General features: G+C 45.7%; 1 protein-coding gene across 1 annotated transcript; it reads left to right on the top strand.

Moving 5' to 3' along the window:
- The first annotated feature begins 13,032 nt into the window (after positions 1 to 13,032).
- Positions 13,033 to 17,274, top strand: LOC112892184 (basic leucine zipper 2). Its single transcript, XM_025959341.1, has 5 exons — positions 13,033 to 13,207; positions 13,508 to 14,155; positions 15,297 to 15,372; positions 15,461 to 15,587; positions 16,669 to 17,274. The coding sequence occupies exons 2-5, from the start codon at positions 13,596 to 13,598 to the stop codon at positions 16,866 to 16,868; spliced, it is 963 nt and encodes a 320-aa protein (XP_025815126.1). The 5' UTR covers positions 13,033 to 13,207; positions 13,508 to 13,595; the 3' UTR covers positions 16,869 to 17,274.
- The last annotated feature ends 1,498 nt before the right edge of the window (positions 17,275 to 18,772 follow it).

The raw sequence follows: 18,772 nt of genomic DNA, 5'->3' as shown, positions 1-18,772 counted from the left end.
GACAAATTTTGACTGCTGAGTTGCGGGTTCTTCGCGTCACAATATCTAGAATTTTTACTGGTACTTCTTGATATCTGAGATCATCCTGCAGGTCGATTGTTTCTGGTGCCACTTGTTCTTCCGGTACTCGCAGACACTTTCTGAGTTGGGACACGTGGAATACATCGTGTACATCTGACATCTCTGCTGGCAACTGAAGCTTATAGGCTACCGCTCCCACTTTCTTGATAATTGGGAAAGGTCCAATGTAACGTGGGGCCAACTTTCCTTGTACCTGGAATCTGCGTGTGCCGCGGATTGGGGAAACTTTAAGGTACACATAGTCCCCAACTTCGAAGCTGAGAGTACGCCTTCTCTTATCAGCATAACTTTTCTGGCGGGACTGAGCTGCCTTTATATTCTCTCTGATTTCCGCTATCTTTTCTTCTGCTTCCTTAATAAAATCTGGGCCCTCAATAATGCGGTCACCGACTTCAGTCCACATGAGAGGTGTACGGCACTTCCTCCCGTAGAGGGCTTCAAACGGCGACATCTTCAAACTGGACTGGTAGCTGTTGTTGTAAGAGAACTCCGCATATGGCAAACTATCTTCCCAATTTTTGCCATAAGTAAGAACACAGGCTCTTAGCATGTCTTCAAGGATCTGATTAACTCTTTCAGTCTGGCCATCAGTCTGAGGATGATAGGCTGAACTGAAGTCCAACTTTGTACCAAGTGCTTCATGTAACCTGCCCCAGAATCTCGAAGTGAACTGGGTGCCTCTATCTGACACAATCCTCTTAGGTACTCCATGTAACTTCACAATACGCTCAATATATAATTTGGCTAATTTATCCCCTCCATAACTGGTACGTACTGGGATGAAGTGTGCTACCTTAGTAAGTCGATCGACAATTACCCAAACCGAGTCATGGCCGCTCTGGGTTCTTGGTAGACCGGTGATAAAATCCATACTAACTTCATCCCACTTCCATACTGGAATTGGCAATGGTTGGAGTAATCCACTGGGTTTCTGGTGCTCTGTCTTAACCCTTTTGCACACATCACAATGAGCTACGAATCGAGCAATATCCCCCTTCATACCATTCCACCAATACTTCTCCTTAAGGTCTAGGTACATTTTTGTAGTGCCGGGGTGAATGGAATAAGTGGAGTTATGGGCTTCATCCAGGATGGTCCTGCGAAAATGACCTTGCTTAGGCACACATAATCTTTTCTTGAACCACAAGACTCCATCCTTATCTATCCTGAAATCTGGGGCTTTGCCTTCACTGTTGCGATCTTTAATCCATACCAATCTTTCATCCTCCATCTGAGCTTCCTTGATCTGGTCATCCAGGATGGGATGAACACTAAGATTATGGTTGCAGGAGTGGCGTATAACCCTTAGGTTCAACTTTCTCATTTCTTCACTCTGCTCTGGGGCTTGCGTAACTAGGTGATGGCAATACGTTTTACGACTGAGCGCATCAGCCACCACATTAGCTTTTCCAGGGTGGTAATGAATCTCCAAATCATAGTCTTTGATCAACTCCAACCATCTTCTCTGTCTAAGGTTGAGATCTGACTGGGTGAAAATGTACTTCAGGCTCTTATGATCCGTGTAGATCTCACACTTGTTCCCGATTAGATAATGTCTCCAAATTTTGAGGGAATGCACCACCGCGGCTAACTCCAAGTCATGGGTGGGGTAGTTCTGCTCATGTGTTCTCAACTGTCTTGAGGCATAAGCTACAACTCTTCCTTCTTGCATAAGCACACAGCCCAATCCTTGTCGAGATGCGTCGCAATAAACGACAAAGCTCTTCTGATTATCTGGCAAGATTAACACCGGGGCAGAAGTTAGTCGCCTCTTCAATTCTTGAAAACTTTCCTCGCAAGCTTCAGACCAGACAAACTTTGCGTCCTTTCGGAGCAACTCGGTCATAGGCCGGGCTATCTTAGAGAAACCTTCTATAAATCTCCGGTAATAGCCGGCTAATCCCAAGAAACTCCTGATCTCCGAGACTGAGGTTGGTTGCTTCCATTCTGATACTGCCTTGACCTTTTCTGGGTCTACTTCAACACCTTCAGCTGTTAAGACGTGACCCAGGAAACTGACTCTCTGCATCCAGAATTCACACTTACTAAACTTGGCATACAACTGGTGTTTTCTGAGCTTTCCCAGCACAACTCTAAGATGTTGTCCATGTTCCTCAGCACTCTTAGAGTAGACCAGTATATCGTCTATGAATACCACGACAAACCGATCTAACTCCTCCATAAACACCTTATTCATGAGGGTCATGAAAAAGGCGGGGGCGTTAGTTAGACCAAAAGGCATAACTGTGAACTCATACTGGCCATAACGGGTCCTGAAGGCTGTCTTAGGGATGTCCTCTGGTCGTACTCTGAGCTGATGATAGCCTGATCTCAGATCTATCTTGGAGAAGAACTTAGCTCCCTTCAGCTGATCAAACAGGTCATCAATCCGAGGCAGAGGGTACTTGTTCTTGATGGTGACTGCATTCAGGTCACGGTAGTCCACACAAAGTCTCATGCTTCCATCTTTCTTCTTCACAAAGAGCACTGGGGCTCCCCATGGAGAAGCAGCAGGTCTAATAAATCCCTTTTGTTGGAGCTCCTCAAGCTGCTTCTTCAACTCGGCAAGCTCTGGGGCTGCTAACCGATAGGCATTCTTTGCTATAGGCTTGGTTCCAGGGACTAAGTCAATAGTGAACTCTACATCTCTTTCTGGAGGCATACCGGGTAGTTCATCTGGAAATACATCTGCGAATTCCTGAACTACTGGCACGTCTTCTGGGGATTCTGCTTGAATGTGGTTCACCATGGAGTCTGGTAGGCTAGGCTGGATTAGGCATGTGACTGTTGACCCTTGGTGGTTGGTGACTGTCATTGCTCTCTCAGCACAGGCTATGTTTCCTCGATGCTTGGTGAGCCAGTCCATACCGAGTATGACATCTATCCCTTTGGAAGCAAGAACTACTAGGTTGGCAAGAAATACTACCCCACTTAGGTTTATAGGGATATCTAAGACACCTAAGTGGCAAGGTATATGACCTCCAGGCGAACGTGTCATTAACGGCCTCTTAAGGGCTATAGTAGGTATATCATGCTTTTCCACAAAGTGGGAGGATATAAAGGAATGTGATGCTCCAGAATCAAAGAGTACTGAGGCTAGAGCTGATTGGACCAGAAACTCACCGAAAATCACTCCTGGTGCATCCTCTGCTTCTTCCACGTTCACATGGTTCACCTTTGCCTTGCCGAAGGACTGCTGCTGGCTCCTAGCTGGTGCAGTACGGTTGGTTCCCGCCGGCTGCTTTGGTCCTTGAACAGAGTTGGAGAAAATAGAAGGGGCCGGCTGATTGAGATACGGACAGTTGGCCCTGTAGTGTCCGACTTCACGGCAGTTGAAACAGGCCTTCGGATTGGTCACTTGACTTCCGCCAGTCGGTTGGGTGCGGGAGGTGTTCTGGGTCTGCAAAACCGGAGCTGACTGGGCTGGCTTCTGGAAAGAACCGGGGTGCGTTCTGAATGAGGTTGCACCCTGGCTCCTCTGGCCTGAGTGAGCCGGATACTGAGTCTTCTGGAACTTCTCCATCTGCTGGGGTTTCTTGCTTTCAAACCGTCGTTTGCGCTCACTGAGTTCTGACTTCCTATTTCTCTCAGTGGTGATAGCCCTGTTGATCATGGCATTAAAGTCACTGTGGGTGGTGACTTCAACCAAGGTCCTGATTTCAGGGTTAAGTCCACCAAGAAAAGCTTCTTGCTTCTTCTCGTCATCATTGATATCCTCTGGTGCATAACGAGATAACTCCGTGAACTTATGGAGATACTCCGTCACATTCATACCACCTTGACGAAGCTTTCTGAACTCATCCCTCTTGAGCTTCATGACACTGCTGGGGATGTGATGTTCTCTGAAGATCTTGACAAAGTCGGCCCATACCATCTCGTTAGCGTTTTCATTTATTTCCCGGTAACTCTGCCACCAAGCAAGGGCTGGTCCCCTTAACTGTTGTATTGCGAGCAAAACTTTGTCTCTGTCATCTGCATGGACCACTTCGAGCTTCATTTCAATCTCTCGCAGCCAATCATCTGCCTCAATAGGGTTATCAGATCCTCCAAACTTAGGTGGCTGCAAGCGGTTGAAATCTGCAATCCTGCTGCCATTGCCATGATGCATTGCAGGTCTATTGTTGCCAGGGTTGCCTTGAGCTTGAGCTGTGAGCGTGGTCACAAGAACTTGAAGGAGTTGGTTCTGCTGCTGCAGTATGGCTGCCAGATCAATGGGTGCTGGGGCACGGGGAGGTGGCGGCGGTGGGTGTCCATTTTCTGGTGCTCCTGGGGCTACATTCAAAGGGGCCTGGTTTCTTGGGTTGACCTCGTCACCGTCTTCCTGAGCATGGAGTCCCTGGACTCGACTCGAACGACGGGACATCTGCGGTCAAGGAGGGATAAGGTACGATTAGGTGGCTCTCCTAATTTATTACTAGGGTAGATTTAATAGTACACAACACACAACAAATCATTCAAGCACCAAGCATTCATTCAAACAAGCAGGGATACATGACACGACGGATTACAATAACGCGGCTCGACTTTTAAGGGTCGGCCGGGACGACTCGACTACTGAGCCCTACAACACGGTCTTCGGGGTCACTGTTTCCGGGATCTCGGGGAGACGCGGGAGGCGTGGGCGGCACTAATTCGCAAATCCTCCTGCGCGGTTGGGACAAAGGGTACAGTGGGATCCCCTCCAGGATTGGCGACTCAACGGCAATTCTGGGATGGCGTTCCTTGCGCTTGGCGTGGTCCACTAGGTAGACACCCCTAAGGAGTTGGCTGTGGCGATCTGCCTGTTCCCTAAGGTTTTCTTCGGCCACGGCGAGGCGGCTTTCAGCTTCAGCCGCTCGGGCTTCTGCCTGAGCTAAGGCCAGCTTAGCCTTATGCCAACGGGACTCCGCTCCCTCAGCACGCTGGGTTAAATCTCTCACACGCTGATGCAGTTGGTCGCACAAATCGTCGAGGCTAAGCAGATAGCCAGACATGGCGACAACTGTGGGGTTCTTCTCTGTCCCTGCGGGACTTTCCAGGTTGCGGATCCTCGCCGCCCAAGCAGGACGGCTACGGTCCAATGGTGGGAAGTACTTCATGGGAGTGGAACCCAAGTGCCATTCGAACATCTGGCACAGGTACCGCAGTGCCTTGCGAGCTGCAAGTTGAATGGTGTCAGGCATACGGGCTCCAGTGGCAGTGATGCTCCAGGGTTGCATCTCCAAGTATTTATCACTGGCGCCAATATGGACGGTGACCTCACAGCTTTCGGTGCCATGCTCCATGAACTCGCGACCCACGTACTCCGGTCGTTCCGGAATACCTAGTCGCACCGTGGCAGCATAAAGCACCCTGGGGAATCCATCTTCGTTGATACAGTAGGTGGTGGTCCAATCATCCGCCATCTAACTTACAAAGGTAGGGTTAGCATAATAAGGATAAAGTTTTAAGGAGTAATAGGGCTTCAAGGATTGACCATCCTAGGGCTCCTACGGTCATCGTTCCTACCGGTTCGTGTCCTACAGCCAAGCACGGCTCTGATACCACTTGAAACGCCCCGGCCTAAACAACCGGAGCTAAACATGTATTTAAACACCAGAAAACAGTCCCTGGTGAAAATACATTACACAAGTGGTGCCACAGTCATACATAGCCTTATTTAATACGTTCGATTACAATAATAATATAAACTAGAAATACAATAGTTGCGATGATAAACGCAAGGGTAAACTCTTCATCGGACATGGGGGCTTCTACCACAACGGCACCACTCCAGACTTGGGTATAGGGCACGAACTACTCGCCTTCCTCAGGCACGAAATCAGGATCCTCTGCAACAAGTCATAAACGGGTGAGTACAAAAGTACTCAGCAAGTTCCACCTCACCCTACGGGAGGGGAATGACATGCACGATGCACATTAAGCACAAAGCATTAGTGATGCAACTTATAGTATGCAACTCTTCCCGACACAACCCACAGTAGGTAGCTCACTAGTTGTCAGGACCACACCGTAGCCTGTCCATTCCGTGGACACGGACCATTCGAATGGATTCTACACTTTGCAGAGGTCGTACACTGTACCCACAAGCTCGACTGCCCGAACGGACAACCGACATAGCCGACACCCAGCCGTGGTCACGCCCCAGCCCGGCCGCACAACCCTCGGGTCCTGACCCCAATGGTCTATACCCGTGAACCATCTCTGCGACCGCCAGGCTAACCAGTGGGATTAGGCTAAGTCCGGCCCATAACGGAACCTGTGGTCGTACTAAAGTAAACTAGGTGAGATGTCAAAACAACTCGGTCCTTATGGTTCACCAGGGCAGCAACCATTCCTCAACATGTCAACTCGAGCCTACCTCCACGGTAGCACTCACCTGCCAGTCTACCACCACGGTAGCGCCGGCTCCAGCATACCCAGCTGCCCTAGCCTCAACCAAATCCCTTCATATCCTAGTCTCAACTCTGGATATGCATAACTACTCACATGCATGTATGAGCACACTCAATCACTCAAGCATCGGTATATGTAATCGATCCTAAACCAGTACTACAACTAGACGTCCTCACATGGATGCAACCGCTCACGTAGGGGTCAATGAAACTTGCCTTCGCTTATGTACGCGTCGGCGGCGGCGGCTTCCTGCTCGTGGTACGGGTCTTCTGGCTCCGGCCCGCTGTACTGGCCTTCGTACTCCTTGGACGGCTCCTCCTCGGTCACTCCGTGATCTACGGGCAGAAACGGCACAACCGGCAACAAACACAAGCAAGCTTTAAAATAAGCTCAAATGGAGATGAAAATAGGGGAAATAGATAGTATATGATTTGAGGAGAGGATCAACTGTTGGAGCTTCGTCTCGTGAGTGAACTGGGCTCGGGAGAAGTGGTTTAGCTAGTGAAGTGAAACGGCTCGGTGTGCTTGGGCTGATGATGGAGCTCATCACGGCCTCGCTCCTTTTATAGGCGGGGAGAGGCAGCGGCGTCGCACAGGGACGGGCGATGGCGTGGGCTGCGGCAGCTCGCCGACAGCTCCCACAGTGGCAGCACTGAAGACGCGAGCGTCGAGGCGGCAAAGCCGGCGAGGACGCTGCAGCGGCGTGGGCGGGGTGGGGACGCGGAGGTGGGCGGCACGGCGCGGTGCCGGCGGCAGTGCGCGGTCGCGTCGTGGGGCCGGTGTGTCGCGCGTGCGCGAGCGAAAGCGAGCGCGGGTGGGGGACGGCAGGGAGAGGCGTCGGCTTCCTTTATAAATGAGGTGAGGCGGTTCGCGCGGCGGAAAAATATCTCGGCCGGCGCTGTGTGCGACGACCCTGATTTAAGGCGAGGTGGAGCCTACCAACAGATGAATCACAACCTATATACTAAGTACTCAAGCTTAACCAGGAGACTAACACGTACCTTATTGGAGCGACAAAGTCACGAAGGATCGCACAACCTTAAGTGGCTAGTCCAACACTAAGCTTACCACAACTTATCTAACTTGCTCATGGGTGGATGGCAAAAGAAAGGGGGGGTCCTATTTATAGATCAAGGGGGATGGTGTTGCTAGTGAAGATAAAGAAAGCACCGGAGAAGGAAAACAGAGGGGAAAGGGAAATCGAATTCCCCAAGGACTTATGCGCAATTTCAGAAAACTGCAGGGGCTCAACTGTAAGGAAAAATTTCCCATCAATCCAAAACTCAAATGAAGAAATGTCCAAAACGAAAGTTGAAGAGTTTTTCGAACTCTACAACATTGCTTTAGGGCTCAAATTCAAAAACTCAAAACTTATGTTTTTACACATGAATTTTTGGAACAAAAGTCGGATTTGAATTGCTTTTGTCCTAAAGAGTAAAACTTTATAAAATTCAGGACCTAAATGCAAGCATTTATGACACGTCATGATGGCGGGATAGACTCGTCATAAATGTTGGATAGACATGTCTTTATGACGGGATAGACTCGTCATAAATGTTGGATAGACATGTCATTATGACTCGTATTTTTACTTTAGTCCTGAGTAGATTTAAAAGTTACTTTTTGTAAATCAATATCTTTTATAAAATTACGCAAACACCCTTACTTTGCATTTCTTTCAATAGTGATGAAAACTGGGATGTTACAACTCCCAAGGACCCCAAGAGGTAATGACTCCATATGGGTAATTGTTGACCGCCTTACTAAGGTCGCGCACTTCATACCTGTGCGTACCTCATATGGCGGGGACAAATTGGCAAGGTTGTATGTCAACAACATTCTGAGGCTACATGGAATTCCAAAAGGATAGTGTCTGACCGAGGAGCACAATTCACATCCAAGTTCTGGAAAAGTTTACACAAGGCACTTGGAACCAAATTGGATTTTAGCTCAGCATATCACCCTCAAACAGATGGACAAACTGAGAGGGTTAATCAAGTATTAGAGGATATGCTAAGGGCATGTGTCCTTACTTATGGCAAGAACTGGGAAGATAGTTTGGCCTTTGCAGAGTTCTCCTATAACAATGGATATCAAACTAGTCTAAAGAAGGCCCCTTTCGAGGTGCTTTATGGAAGGAAGTGTCGCACGCCGCTAATGTGGTCAGAAGTTGGGGATCGTATTGTCGAAAGCCCTGACTTTATCAAAGCTGTAGAAGAAAAGATAGCGGAGGTGCGAGAGAATTTAAAAATAGCTCAGTCACGCCAGAAAAGCTATGCTGACAAGAAAAGACGAGAGCTAAAATTTGAAATAGAAGATCATGTGTATCTCAAGGTTTCACCAATTCGTGGGACACGAAGATTCCACGTGCGCGGAAAGTTAGCCCCGCGGTACATTGGCCCATACCCACCACAAAGAAGATAGGTGCCGTGGCCTATAAGCCGGAGCTACCAGAGCAACTGTCCGACGTGCATGACGTCTTCCATGTCTCCCAATTAAGAAAGTGTCTACGTGTGCCAGAGGAGCAAGTAGTACCTGACACTTTGGACCTACAAGATGATCTGAGATATCAAGAAGTACCGATTAAGATCTTGGACAACATGGCTAGAAGAACCCGAACGAGGACCATTAATATGTGTAAGGTTCAATGGAGCCGGCATTCCGAGGCAGAAGCAACATGGGAAAGAGAAGATGCGCTTAAGGAGGAGTTTCCCTATCTGTTCAAGGATCACACCGAATCTCGAGGACGAGATTCAATCTAAGTGGGGTAGGTCTGTCACATCTCGAATTTTCAATTCCGCAATTACCTTAGAATTAGCTTAATTAATAACTATCCAAGTATTTAACTAGAAAAGATTAGTAAATAAAAATAATAATAATATAGGTGAAGAGTGCTTGTACGTGTCTAGCAGACAACGGAACAAACCCTGCGGACAAACTATTCAGCTGTAGTTTGATTAACAGCCAAAGGCTCACGTGGTGATTAATTACGACACCTCAACGTTAGCCCCATCTACATGAAGAGAAATAATAAAAACATAATAATATATAATAATAATACTAAATAAAATAATAATAATAATAATAATAATAATAAATATTAAATCGAGCTGTACAATATATTGGCTCTCCAGACTTCATAAATTAATAACAAATATGCAGACTATACTCATTCATGCACTAGACGCAAAACTCCATACGCGCGGATAGAACTCCGTACCGCGCTAGCGTCTCGCAGCGCCAGCACCTTCTCGAACGAGCTCGCCCCTTCCCTCGCCACCGCCATTCTGAGTCAGCTGTTTCCCCGACCATGCGCTGCCATCTGCCTGCCTCTCAGCCATAAAGAGAGGAGGAAGAGATGAGGCGTGGGAGAGAGAAGAGAAAGAAAAGAAAGAGCGATGAGACGTGAGACAGGGGAGAGAGAGAGAGAGATGAAACGTGATAAGGAATGGAGAGAAATGAGACATGACATGCATGCGTGGTGCAAGTTGACTACCATGCATGGATGGCGAAATGGCAAGCTGCAGAGACACAAGCGCCAGGAGTCCCATGCATGTGAAGAGCAAAGTTGACTACTATGCCTTGATGTGAAATGGCAAGCTGCAGAAGCACAAGTAACCAGCCCTCTCTCTCCAACTATCCCTGCAGCATTCAACCAAAGAGAATAGTTCGCGCACGGCACGCGTCGTCGTACGCTCGCTGCAGCGCAACCTTATCTCCTCGCACTGTGCCAAACCGCCTTATCCCGTTTATAAAAAGGCAGCGGCGCTGGTTTGCGATCTCTCGCCAAACACTGAAAAACCAATCGACCCTCTCCCAAGAATCAGTGAGCTTTCTCCAACTCGCAGTAACAAGGTAGCCATTCCCGCCGATCTCCGAACTCATTTTTTATTTCCGAAATTAATACACAGCCACACTGTAAATTTCATATCTCACCCATCCGAACTCCAAATCACCCAATTCTTCTTCCTAAATTCATATAAATTCAAGTGCTATTTTATAATGATGATTGTGTGCTGAGCTTGATTGTCTGTGTGATTATTTGATGCGATAAAGAGGCCGTACCCGAGGAAGATCCTGTCGAGCAGAACGACCCTATGACGGGTGTTGGGAACGTTAGCGAGGACGAAGGCAAGTCTCACTGACCCTTTGATCATATTGATCCTATGAATGATTGCTTATAGTAGAGCCTGGATAGGTGATCATTGCATAGTTGAATGCATTGCCGTTGTGAACCTCATGGGTTGCCTTGATTTACATATTATGATCTTGAATGCCTTGATATCAGTCTGCATTTAATATTTATTATTCCTTGCTATTGGATGCATGGTTAAATACTTGTCTATGTTTGAGAAGTGATAATGATTTATGGACAAGGCCGTGTAAGTACCACCGTTGGTGTAGGCTTACGCTCAAGCGCTATCGTGGTGATAGACTTGGGTAGGCGAGTTTTGTGATTAAGGATTTGTGGTTGTGGTGCCATCTCACCTAACCTTTGTTCGTACAACCACTCGACCCTGTATGGGCAGGGCATAGGCTAATCCCACTGGCTATTTCGGTGACCGTCCTGAGATTGAGTTGATTTATATTTGAGACCGAGAGTGGTCTGGATATAATGATGGTGCTGGACGGGTTTATTCGGGATAGGCCATGGCTGGGTGTCGCCTATGTTCGGGCCGTGCTGAGCGGTTCCGGCTTGTGGGTAAAGTGTACAAGCTCTGCAGAGTCTGAAAATCCATTCGAATGGCCGTGTCCTCGGTATAGGACAGGTTACGGTGTGGACATCACACCTAGAGCGAGATGCTTGGAGATGAGATATGCTTCTGGATAAGATTTGTTTGCATATATAGTTATTGTTGTTGCATGGATATATCCTGATAATTTGCATTACAGTTTCGAGTTCATTCACCTTTGAGCATATTTATTTGATCGTTGCACTAATTAATTGCTCTCCCTCCCTGGCGAGGTGGGACTTGCTGAGTACCTTGTACTCACTCTTTTATTGTTGATGTTTTTAGCAGCCGATCCGGATTATGTGCCTGAAGACTGCGAGTAGTTCGCGTCCGCACCCAAGTCAAGTCTGTGGAGTTCAATGTGGAGTTGTGGTCGAGTCATAACGTCTGGTTAGTATGTCTGAGTGTGAAGACCAAATAACTGCCCTCCTGTTAACGACATCGCTGCTTTAGTCGTCGTTATCATCTTGATGAGGTGTTGTGAATGTCATTAGTGTGTTATACGACTATGTACCACTTGTGTTATGTATTGTGCCAGCTACTGATCCAGGGACTGGCACTGTAATACATAATAAACTCCGATTTATTTGATCGGGGTACTTCATTTTGCTTATACTTTGAGTACTTTTACAAAATGATTTGCTTAAATTCTGATTTTCTGATGCTCCTCTACTATTTTAATTTTCTTTAATAACCCTTACGGGACTAGCATGTCTGGTTATCTAAAGATTCTTCTAGGAAGTTTCATTGAGGTTTGTGCATATATCCAGTGTCATGCTTTGTAGGAATCTTGATATTTGTCTCAAGAAAATGGTAGATGCATGACAGACTCTTTTTTTTAATTACACTGTACAAATTAGACACTCACAAAGCACGCACATTCATCCATATGAACATGCGTACGCAAAACCTACCCTATGAGTATCTTCAAAGACTGAGCTGGCGAATTCTCGAGATTGACGAAGTCACCGCAGACGCCTCGTTGTCGACGAGAACATCGCCTACTATTAAAAGCACAACGCCGTTAAATTTAAAAAATTCGCTCCCACAGGAAGTCAAATCCAGAATCTAAGATGCTACTGAGGCTTCTGTAACCACTAAACTACAGCCCTTTCACGTTGCATGATGGGCTCCATTCGTGCTTGCTACGACCTTTTTATGTGTTTCAGTTCACATCTTATGTATAGGTTATAGAGGCTGCCGTGGAAGCAGACTATTGTGGCTACATGTATTTGCTTGCTTGCTTCACGGATGTGCATGATGCTCAATGGCAGAATACTGTCTTTCGGTTTGATCATTGGGATTTCAGATTCCCCCTCCCCCTGTACTATACTGTCAGATTATTGAATATCGTCCCTGATCTCCACTAGAGTGCTTCAATTGCTGTGTCTAGACTCTAAAGCGCAAATGTTAATTTCAAAGAACCTTCAGAACCGGTATGCGATACAAATTCAGTCTGGTTTTTATAGTCCCGTGGGTAACCTACCGCCAATGGATCTCTAGGGCCATTACTATTCCTTAGTAAAGAACCCCATTCTTTTTCTTTTTAAGAAAAGGGAGCTCCATTCTTGATCCCCGATTCTGTCCTGGTTGCCCTTGCTAGAGTTTGTACTCGTCGATCGACCCAAAAATTTGGATGCCCATCGCCTAAAGCACCTATGCTTTAGCTTTTCCGGAAAAAAAGTGAAAACCCCACTAAAAACAGAACCAAAGCTGCCGATTTTTGTTTTTTTCCGTAAAACCGAACCAAAGTAGCCGATTTTTGTTTTTTTTGGTTCTTGGTATTTCGGCACGCAGCCCACATGACTCGGTCGCAAGGCCCATCCACCATTCCGCCGCCAACTTCAAGTCCGTTGAGTTCACGCACGCCCTCCTTTTCTTTCGTTCCTCCCTCCTCCACCTCCTCCCTTTCTCTCCTCCCCTCGGGTCTCGGCCTTCCCTAGCGGCGCCGACTGGCGAGCGGCGCCGCCCTTCTCCAGGTCTTCGCCGACCCTTCGCCGGCGACAAGCATCCGCCAGGTGTGCCCTACCCTTCCTTCCCTTCCCTTACCGCCGCCGAAACTGAGCACCCAAAACCCTCCCCAAACCCTAATGCGAGCTATTTGTGTTCGGATCTGACCCAATCGCGTGTTTATACATGTATTGTACCACCTACCTTCGATTTCTTGATTCCGTAAAAAACCAAACTTCGATCGTTTTTGCAAAAAGTATCAATGTGTGTACCCCATGTGTTGTACGGGGTACGCCCCCTGCCTGTGTTCCTTCCTGGTCACATGTTTTATGTGTTATAATCGGCTGCTGGTTTTTCCAAATGAACAGAAGCAAGGAAGGGATGCTGGATTGGCTCTAGTTGCTTAGCAGAAGCAGAAGAGGGAGGACATCGGAGATACAAGGGCTTGTTCTCGCCATGTCTCGGTCACCGCACCTTCCGCCCCGCTGCCCACCCCTGGGTCCTCAGATCACTCGAAGGGATGATAGCTTGTTCACCCAGAGCTGCAGGTTTCCATCTGGGGATCCGTTCTTTGGTGAGCCGCCATGCTGGCTCGATGATCTCCTTGCAGATTCTGGGAAAGTTCCCAACCTTCCTCCTCTCAGAAGGGCTTGTAGCGACTCCGATGCTATCTTGGATGCCCTGTCAACGTTCCAGAGCCCGATTCATCCCATCGAGGAAGGGGATCTAAGCCCAGGTGGTGAAGCTGAGGACCTGCTGGATGCTGTTGAAGGTGGGGAAAGTGGTTCTGTGGTTGAGGCCAGCTGTGTTTATGGGCCGAATTCACCAAGACAGAAGAGTAGGCTTACAACTTCAGAGAGTTCTATGGTAAATGCTGTGCTTGAGAATGTCCCCAGCAACCCCTTGCAGTACCTGACCATCGATGCCTCCAGTGGTGTGAATGGTAATGTGGCAAATGGAACTGCTGATGCTACTGATGCTTTTGGCCATCCTGATCAAGACAAGACATTTAAAAGGTACTCTAATGTTTTTGAGTGCAAAATCTACTGTACTTCAAATGATCTCTGATTCAGAAAGTATGAGCTCATGCGAATCAGTAGAATTATCTCGTCTACTAAACTGGAATTCATAGTGAAGATGCAAGTAATATAGAAATTTCATGAACAGAGTGCAATTGTGAACTCTGACTCTTGCCAACAGAAAAGAAACTTAATACTCCACTGCTTTGCAGAAACAAAATTAACTGCTAATACTTCTAAGTGCGTGACACTGGTAATTTTGAGTTCTATCACCAGCAGTAGCAATTCCAGGTAGAATTAACTGTCGTGATCTTGGCAGCATATAGTTGAAATGGTATGGGTATGTGGTGTGGTTAAAAGTTAGTACTAAATCGTCATTGCTTGACTATTGTAAAAGCAACAACCGCCTGTTAGTTTTGTAAATACTTGACACTACCCAGATTGCCCAATGGTCAAAGTTTTCTGGGTTATGTATCAGTCAGAATTATTCTTTTTCCAAGGTTTGTAAATTACATAGACTTCTTACATGTAAAATGGAAGATGGACATCAGTATACCAGAAAGTTAGTTTGCTAATTTTATACTAGCTTTACTAATTCTTGGCACTAAATGTGCCAACTAAAGTGACAATAGGTTTCAATGCTATGTATAAGAAAATTGTTTACCGAATCTTTCTTTGTAAATGGTTGTTGCACCTTCCCATTTGGTACATTCAAGCAATTCTAAACAGTGCTGAAAAGAGTGGAATGTGTGCGTTTTAGTGCATATGTTTTTATTATAAATCACAATTTTCTGTGTTACTGGGTATGTTTTTGTGCTAAATCATTTTTTAAAACATAGTGGGGCTTCAAGCTATGACCATCCTGATGTTTACTGCCCTACTCACAGAAATCCATGACTAAGATTTTAATATAGAAGTTTGATGTTACCAGGCCATATATTATATGTACATTCACACTATGTTCATGCTTGTATCTGGAATGTTTTGAGTTCTTTGTACGTGCTTGTTTATGCTTCATACAAGTTTTTGTTTGATAGATATTGAACTTTTCTAGTTGAAATACTACTACGCAAAAGAAAATGCCATGCCCATTGAGATTCAATATTGATGCCTACTCAGCAAATCAACATTTGTGCAGGCGTTCGGGTCAGAGATCTAGGGTCCGGAAGCTTCAATACATTGCTGAACTTGAGAGAACTGTTGATTCACTTCAGGTGATTGTGTTGATCTTTTATTTTACTTTGATGTCGAGGGCTTCAGAAGTACTTATTTTATGATAATAATGTCATTTTATTCTTTCAGAACATGGGAGCTGATTTGGCTGTCAGAGTGGCATCACTTTTCCAGCTTCACAATTCTCTTTCAATGGAAAACAAGCAACTGAGGATACAGATTTCTACTCTTCAGCATGCAAAACTAATTAAGGAGGGTATGTCCGAGAAACATTCTGCATTAATGCTCTTTTTAGTTATCAGAACTAGTAGAATATAAATTAGAGTATGCATCCTTTTTAGTAGCATATGGTTCATGAAATTTTGGTAGTTATGCAACAAGAAACTATTATAAAATGACCATAGACAGGAATTTCACACGGCCTATATTTATAAGTTGTCAGTGGAAACAGTACTGCTGAACAAGATGATTGCTTGTCACGGCATTACTAAATTGGAGTTAAAAGGTTTTTTGTCATGATTATTTGGCGCTTACTAAAGCTGCGTGCTTCTGATATGGTGCAAGTTGTGCTCAAATGTTAAATACAGTTGAAGTGACATTAGATAAAAGAGTAAATAGCATTTCCACAGGCTCTTTTTCATTGCAGAAAAGCATGAACTCCACATAAGAGTGGTTTTGCCTTATGGTCACTGCCTAACATTGGTCATTCTTTAATTGTGTTTGTTGTTTGTGATTCTTTACCTACATACAATGGTAGGAACAGCTACCAACATTTATGCTTCAGTATTTTGGGCATTTCAACAATCATGAAAGCCTTCTGCCCTTGTTCAGCCTAATTATATGGTGAGGGCCAAATATGCTGCATCCCTAATAGATGGGTTCTGTATCCACACCTCTGTTAACACAACAGAAAATCCAAAGAATATTTTGAATGTAGTTCATGTAGGGTTGGTAACCTCATTTTGGTTTTAAGTTCAAACTCAATAGCTTGCTGTTGATAATAGCTTTTGTTCTTTTCGTTTTTTACATTACAGCTTCATCTATAGTCTGCCAGCTGCCAGGAATTTCTGTTTTATTGTTTTGATATGGATAATTTTGAAATGGAATTTTCATTTTGGTGCAGCCTAATCTGATGCAAGTTGATTATGTAGTTCCTTTTGGAATTAATTCCCCAAAGAAAAAGAAATTGTTTGCATTATTGCAACTATTTGGTATTCCTTCCTAATGTCTGTCAATGAGTATGAAATGCTTTGATTATGTGTCTAGACTAGAGTATGATGGTCCTGGAACATGGTTCAGACTCACCTAAATGAATGTTTTTGAAATGAAATCTGCAGGTCAGACGCAGGCACTAAAGAACGAAGCTGAGAGGTTGAAGCAGATGTCCGGCCGTCACCGCAGGAGCAGAAGCGTCACTTCCTGTTATAACCCGAGCCCTTATGGAGACGCGTCAGCAGTCAATTGGCAGATGCCTGACATGACAAAGCTCAGCCTGAACGGCAGCTCAGTCTCCCCGAGAGGCGGCTACGGTCTGTGACAGTGGTTGGCCCCGACACCTCTTAGAAGAAAAATCGAGGCATTACCCTAGATGACTTTTCACTAACCTTACCCAAGCATAGATTTGAGTTGAGGTCCTATCGTTGACTAGGAGAGTAGTCTGTCGTTGCGGAGAATTACAGAGGTTACCAGCTTAGTTTACCTCGTAGAGTGCTGCAGTTTGACTCCCAGATTTGAGAACTGACGAAGTGAAGCAAGCTTGGTTGGCTTGCCGTTTAGCGGTTGCGATCTGCTCGTTTGATGCTCTTCCATTTGCCAGTGAAGATGCAGCGCTTTGACGATCTCCTAAGCGATGCGTTGAGCTGTGGTCGCACTTTGATTCTGGTTTCTGCTGGTTGCTATTTCTCCACCATTAGTAGGTTTTATCATGTGTTCATTTCAAATTATGATGGCGTCTGGTGATCTCCTGATGTTTCTTAATTCTATGTGGTTGTGCTGCGTTCACATGGAGATATCTTTTCTCTAGCTGAGAAGGAATTTTTAATTTTAGCTGGGAATGGGGACCGGCACGGGCCTCAAGGCGCCAGAAGAGGACCAATGACAGATATAAAGCCCAACTGAGATCCAAGCCCAGTTTAGTAATGGTGGCCCCTCTACCTCTAAAAGGGGAGAGGAAAAGAGTCAAGGGGCACAGGGCTACCCTACTCTTTGATTAATGATTATACCAATAATACATGGGCTTTCTCAAAAAGAAAAATAATACTGTACATGGGCAAGACGCCGCTTTGACGAACTTTATCCAAGTAAGGAAACAGCTTTGGTACAGGAAACTGGCTTATACATAAGCTTTGGTAGATGCCGTTTGTTAGACGGCGTCTTGATGCGCGCCTCAAGAGAGGTGAAACAGCTTCGCCATGAAGAACTGGGTGAGGCCCACGCGTGCATGATGCCGCGGGCAGAAATCAAAGACGGGAAGGGAGAAGATTCGAGGTTGAAAACAACAATTCCTTTTTTTTGAAAGAAAAACAATAACAATTCTTTCCGGTGGCTACCAACTGCACATGGGCCTAGGGCTAAAGATACAACGGTAGGTACGTGCATGCCCAGTTAGAGTTAGAGTTAGAGTTGGTTTAAATTTTAGACTAGATAATCTAGTAGCCGGATTCTAATTTTATACAATTTTAAGCTAAAAATATATAATAACTAAATTGGATTGTAAAGAGAGCGCTAGGACCACCCCTGTGCCCAGTAGATGGACGGTGCCTGCTTTTTATCAGCCTAGTGTAAGGTCGTGCTGACTCGATCTGATCCGAATTAGTCCTAATGACCTGGTCTACTGATTGATCCCTCCCTAATTTACAAAGAATGCACCCGAGTTTAGATTGGAGTAGAAGAAATGATCCCACCAACCTGTATAAATCAGCATGAACCAGTGCAGAATAGATCATGCCAAAAAAGAAAATTACAGTCGAATTCTACAATCTTCCTCGCTCAATTCGAATGGTGCATTGAAATGCATGCACTCCCGGCCCCTTAACATATGACCTTTTCCAAAAAAAATTTGAAGAAATTGCGGGAGCTCCGCTTTGTCATTTAAGCAGGGAGAAAAGAACGATGTTCAAAGTGCTTACACTGACGATATTACATTGGCGATGTTACATAAATAAAATAGTTCTCGAACTCTAGGAAAGCGAATTTAAACATTAAAAGAACTAAAGAAGATATCTCCGGTCTTCCGCAGGCCATAACCCAGCACTGCATCTTAGCTTTGATCTCCTGCATCACCTCCCCTGGTGTCATCGATTTTTGCTAAAAAACCTTCTTGTTTCTCGTCTTCTAGATATTCCACGCAGCATAGATCATCAGAGCCGCCTTGAGTCGTCGAGCCTTTTTTGACAGATGTGCCAATTCCTTCTCCCACCAATCCATTACTTCGAAACCCTG

The sequence above is a fragment of the Panicum hallii genome, chromosome 1 (genome assembly GCF_002211085.1).
Source record: "Panicum hallii strain FIL2 chromosome 1, PHallii_v3.1, whole genome shotgun sequence".
Classification (NCBI taxonomy): Eukaryota; Viridiplantae; Streptophyta; class Magnoliopsida; order Poales; family Poaceae; genus Panicum; species Panicum hallii.
The sequence above is the reverse complement of the archived record's forward strand: the minus strand, read 5'-3'. Positions and strand labels throughout refer to the sequence as shown.

Excerpts from the sequence above, each read along its gene's own strand:
- LOC112892184 (XM_025959341.1), top strand. The coding sequence starts at position 13,596 with ATGTCTCGGTCACCGCACCTTCCGCCCCGCTGCCCACCCCTGGGTCCT. Across the intron at positions 14,156-15,296 it reads CAAGACAAGACATTTAAAAG|GCGTTCGGGTCAGAGATCTA; the intron begins GTACTCTAATGT and ends ACATTTGTGCAG. Across the intron at positions 15,373-15,460 it reads GAACTGTTGATTCACTTCAG|AACATGGGAGCTGATTTGGC; the intron begins GTGATTGTGTTG and ends TTATTCTTTCAG.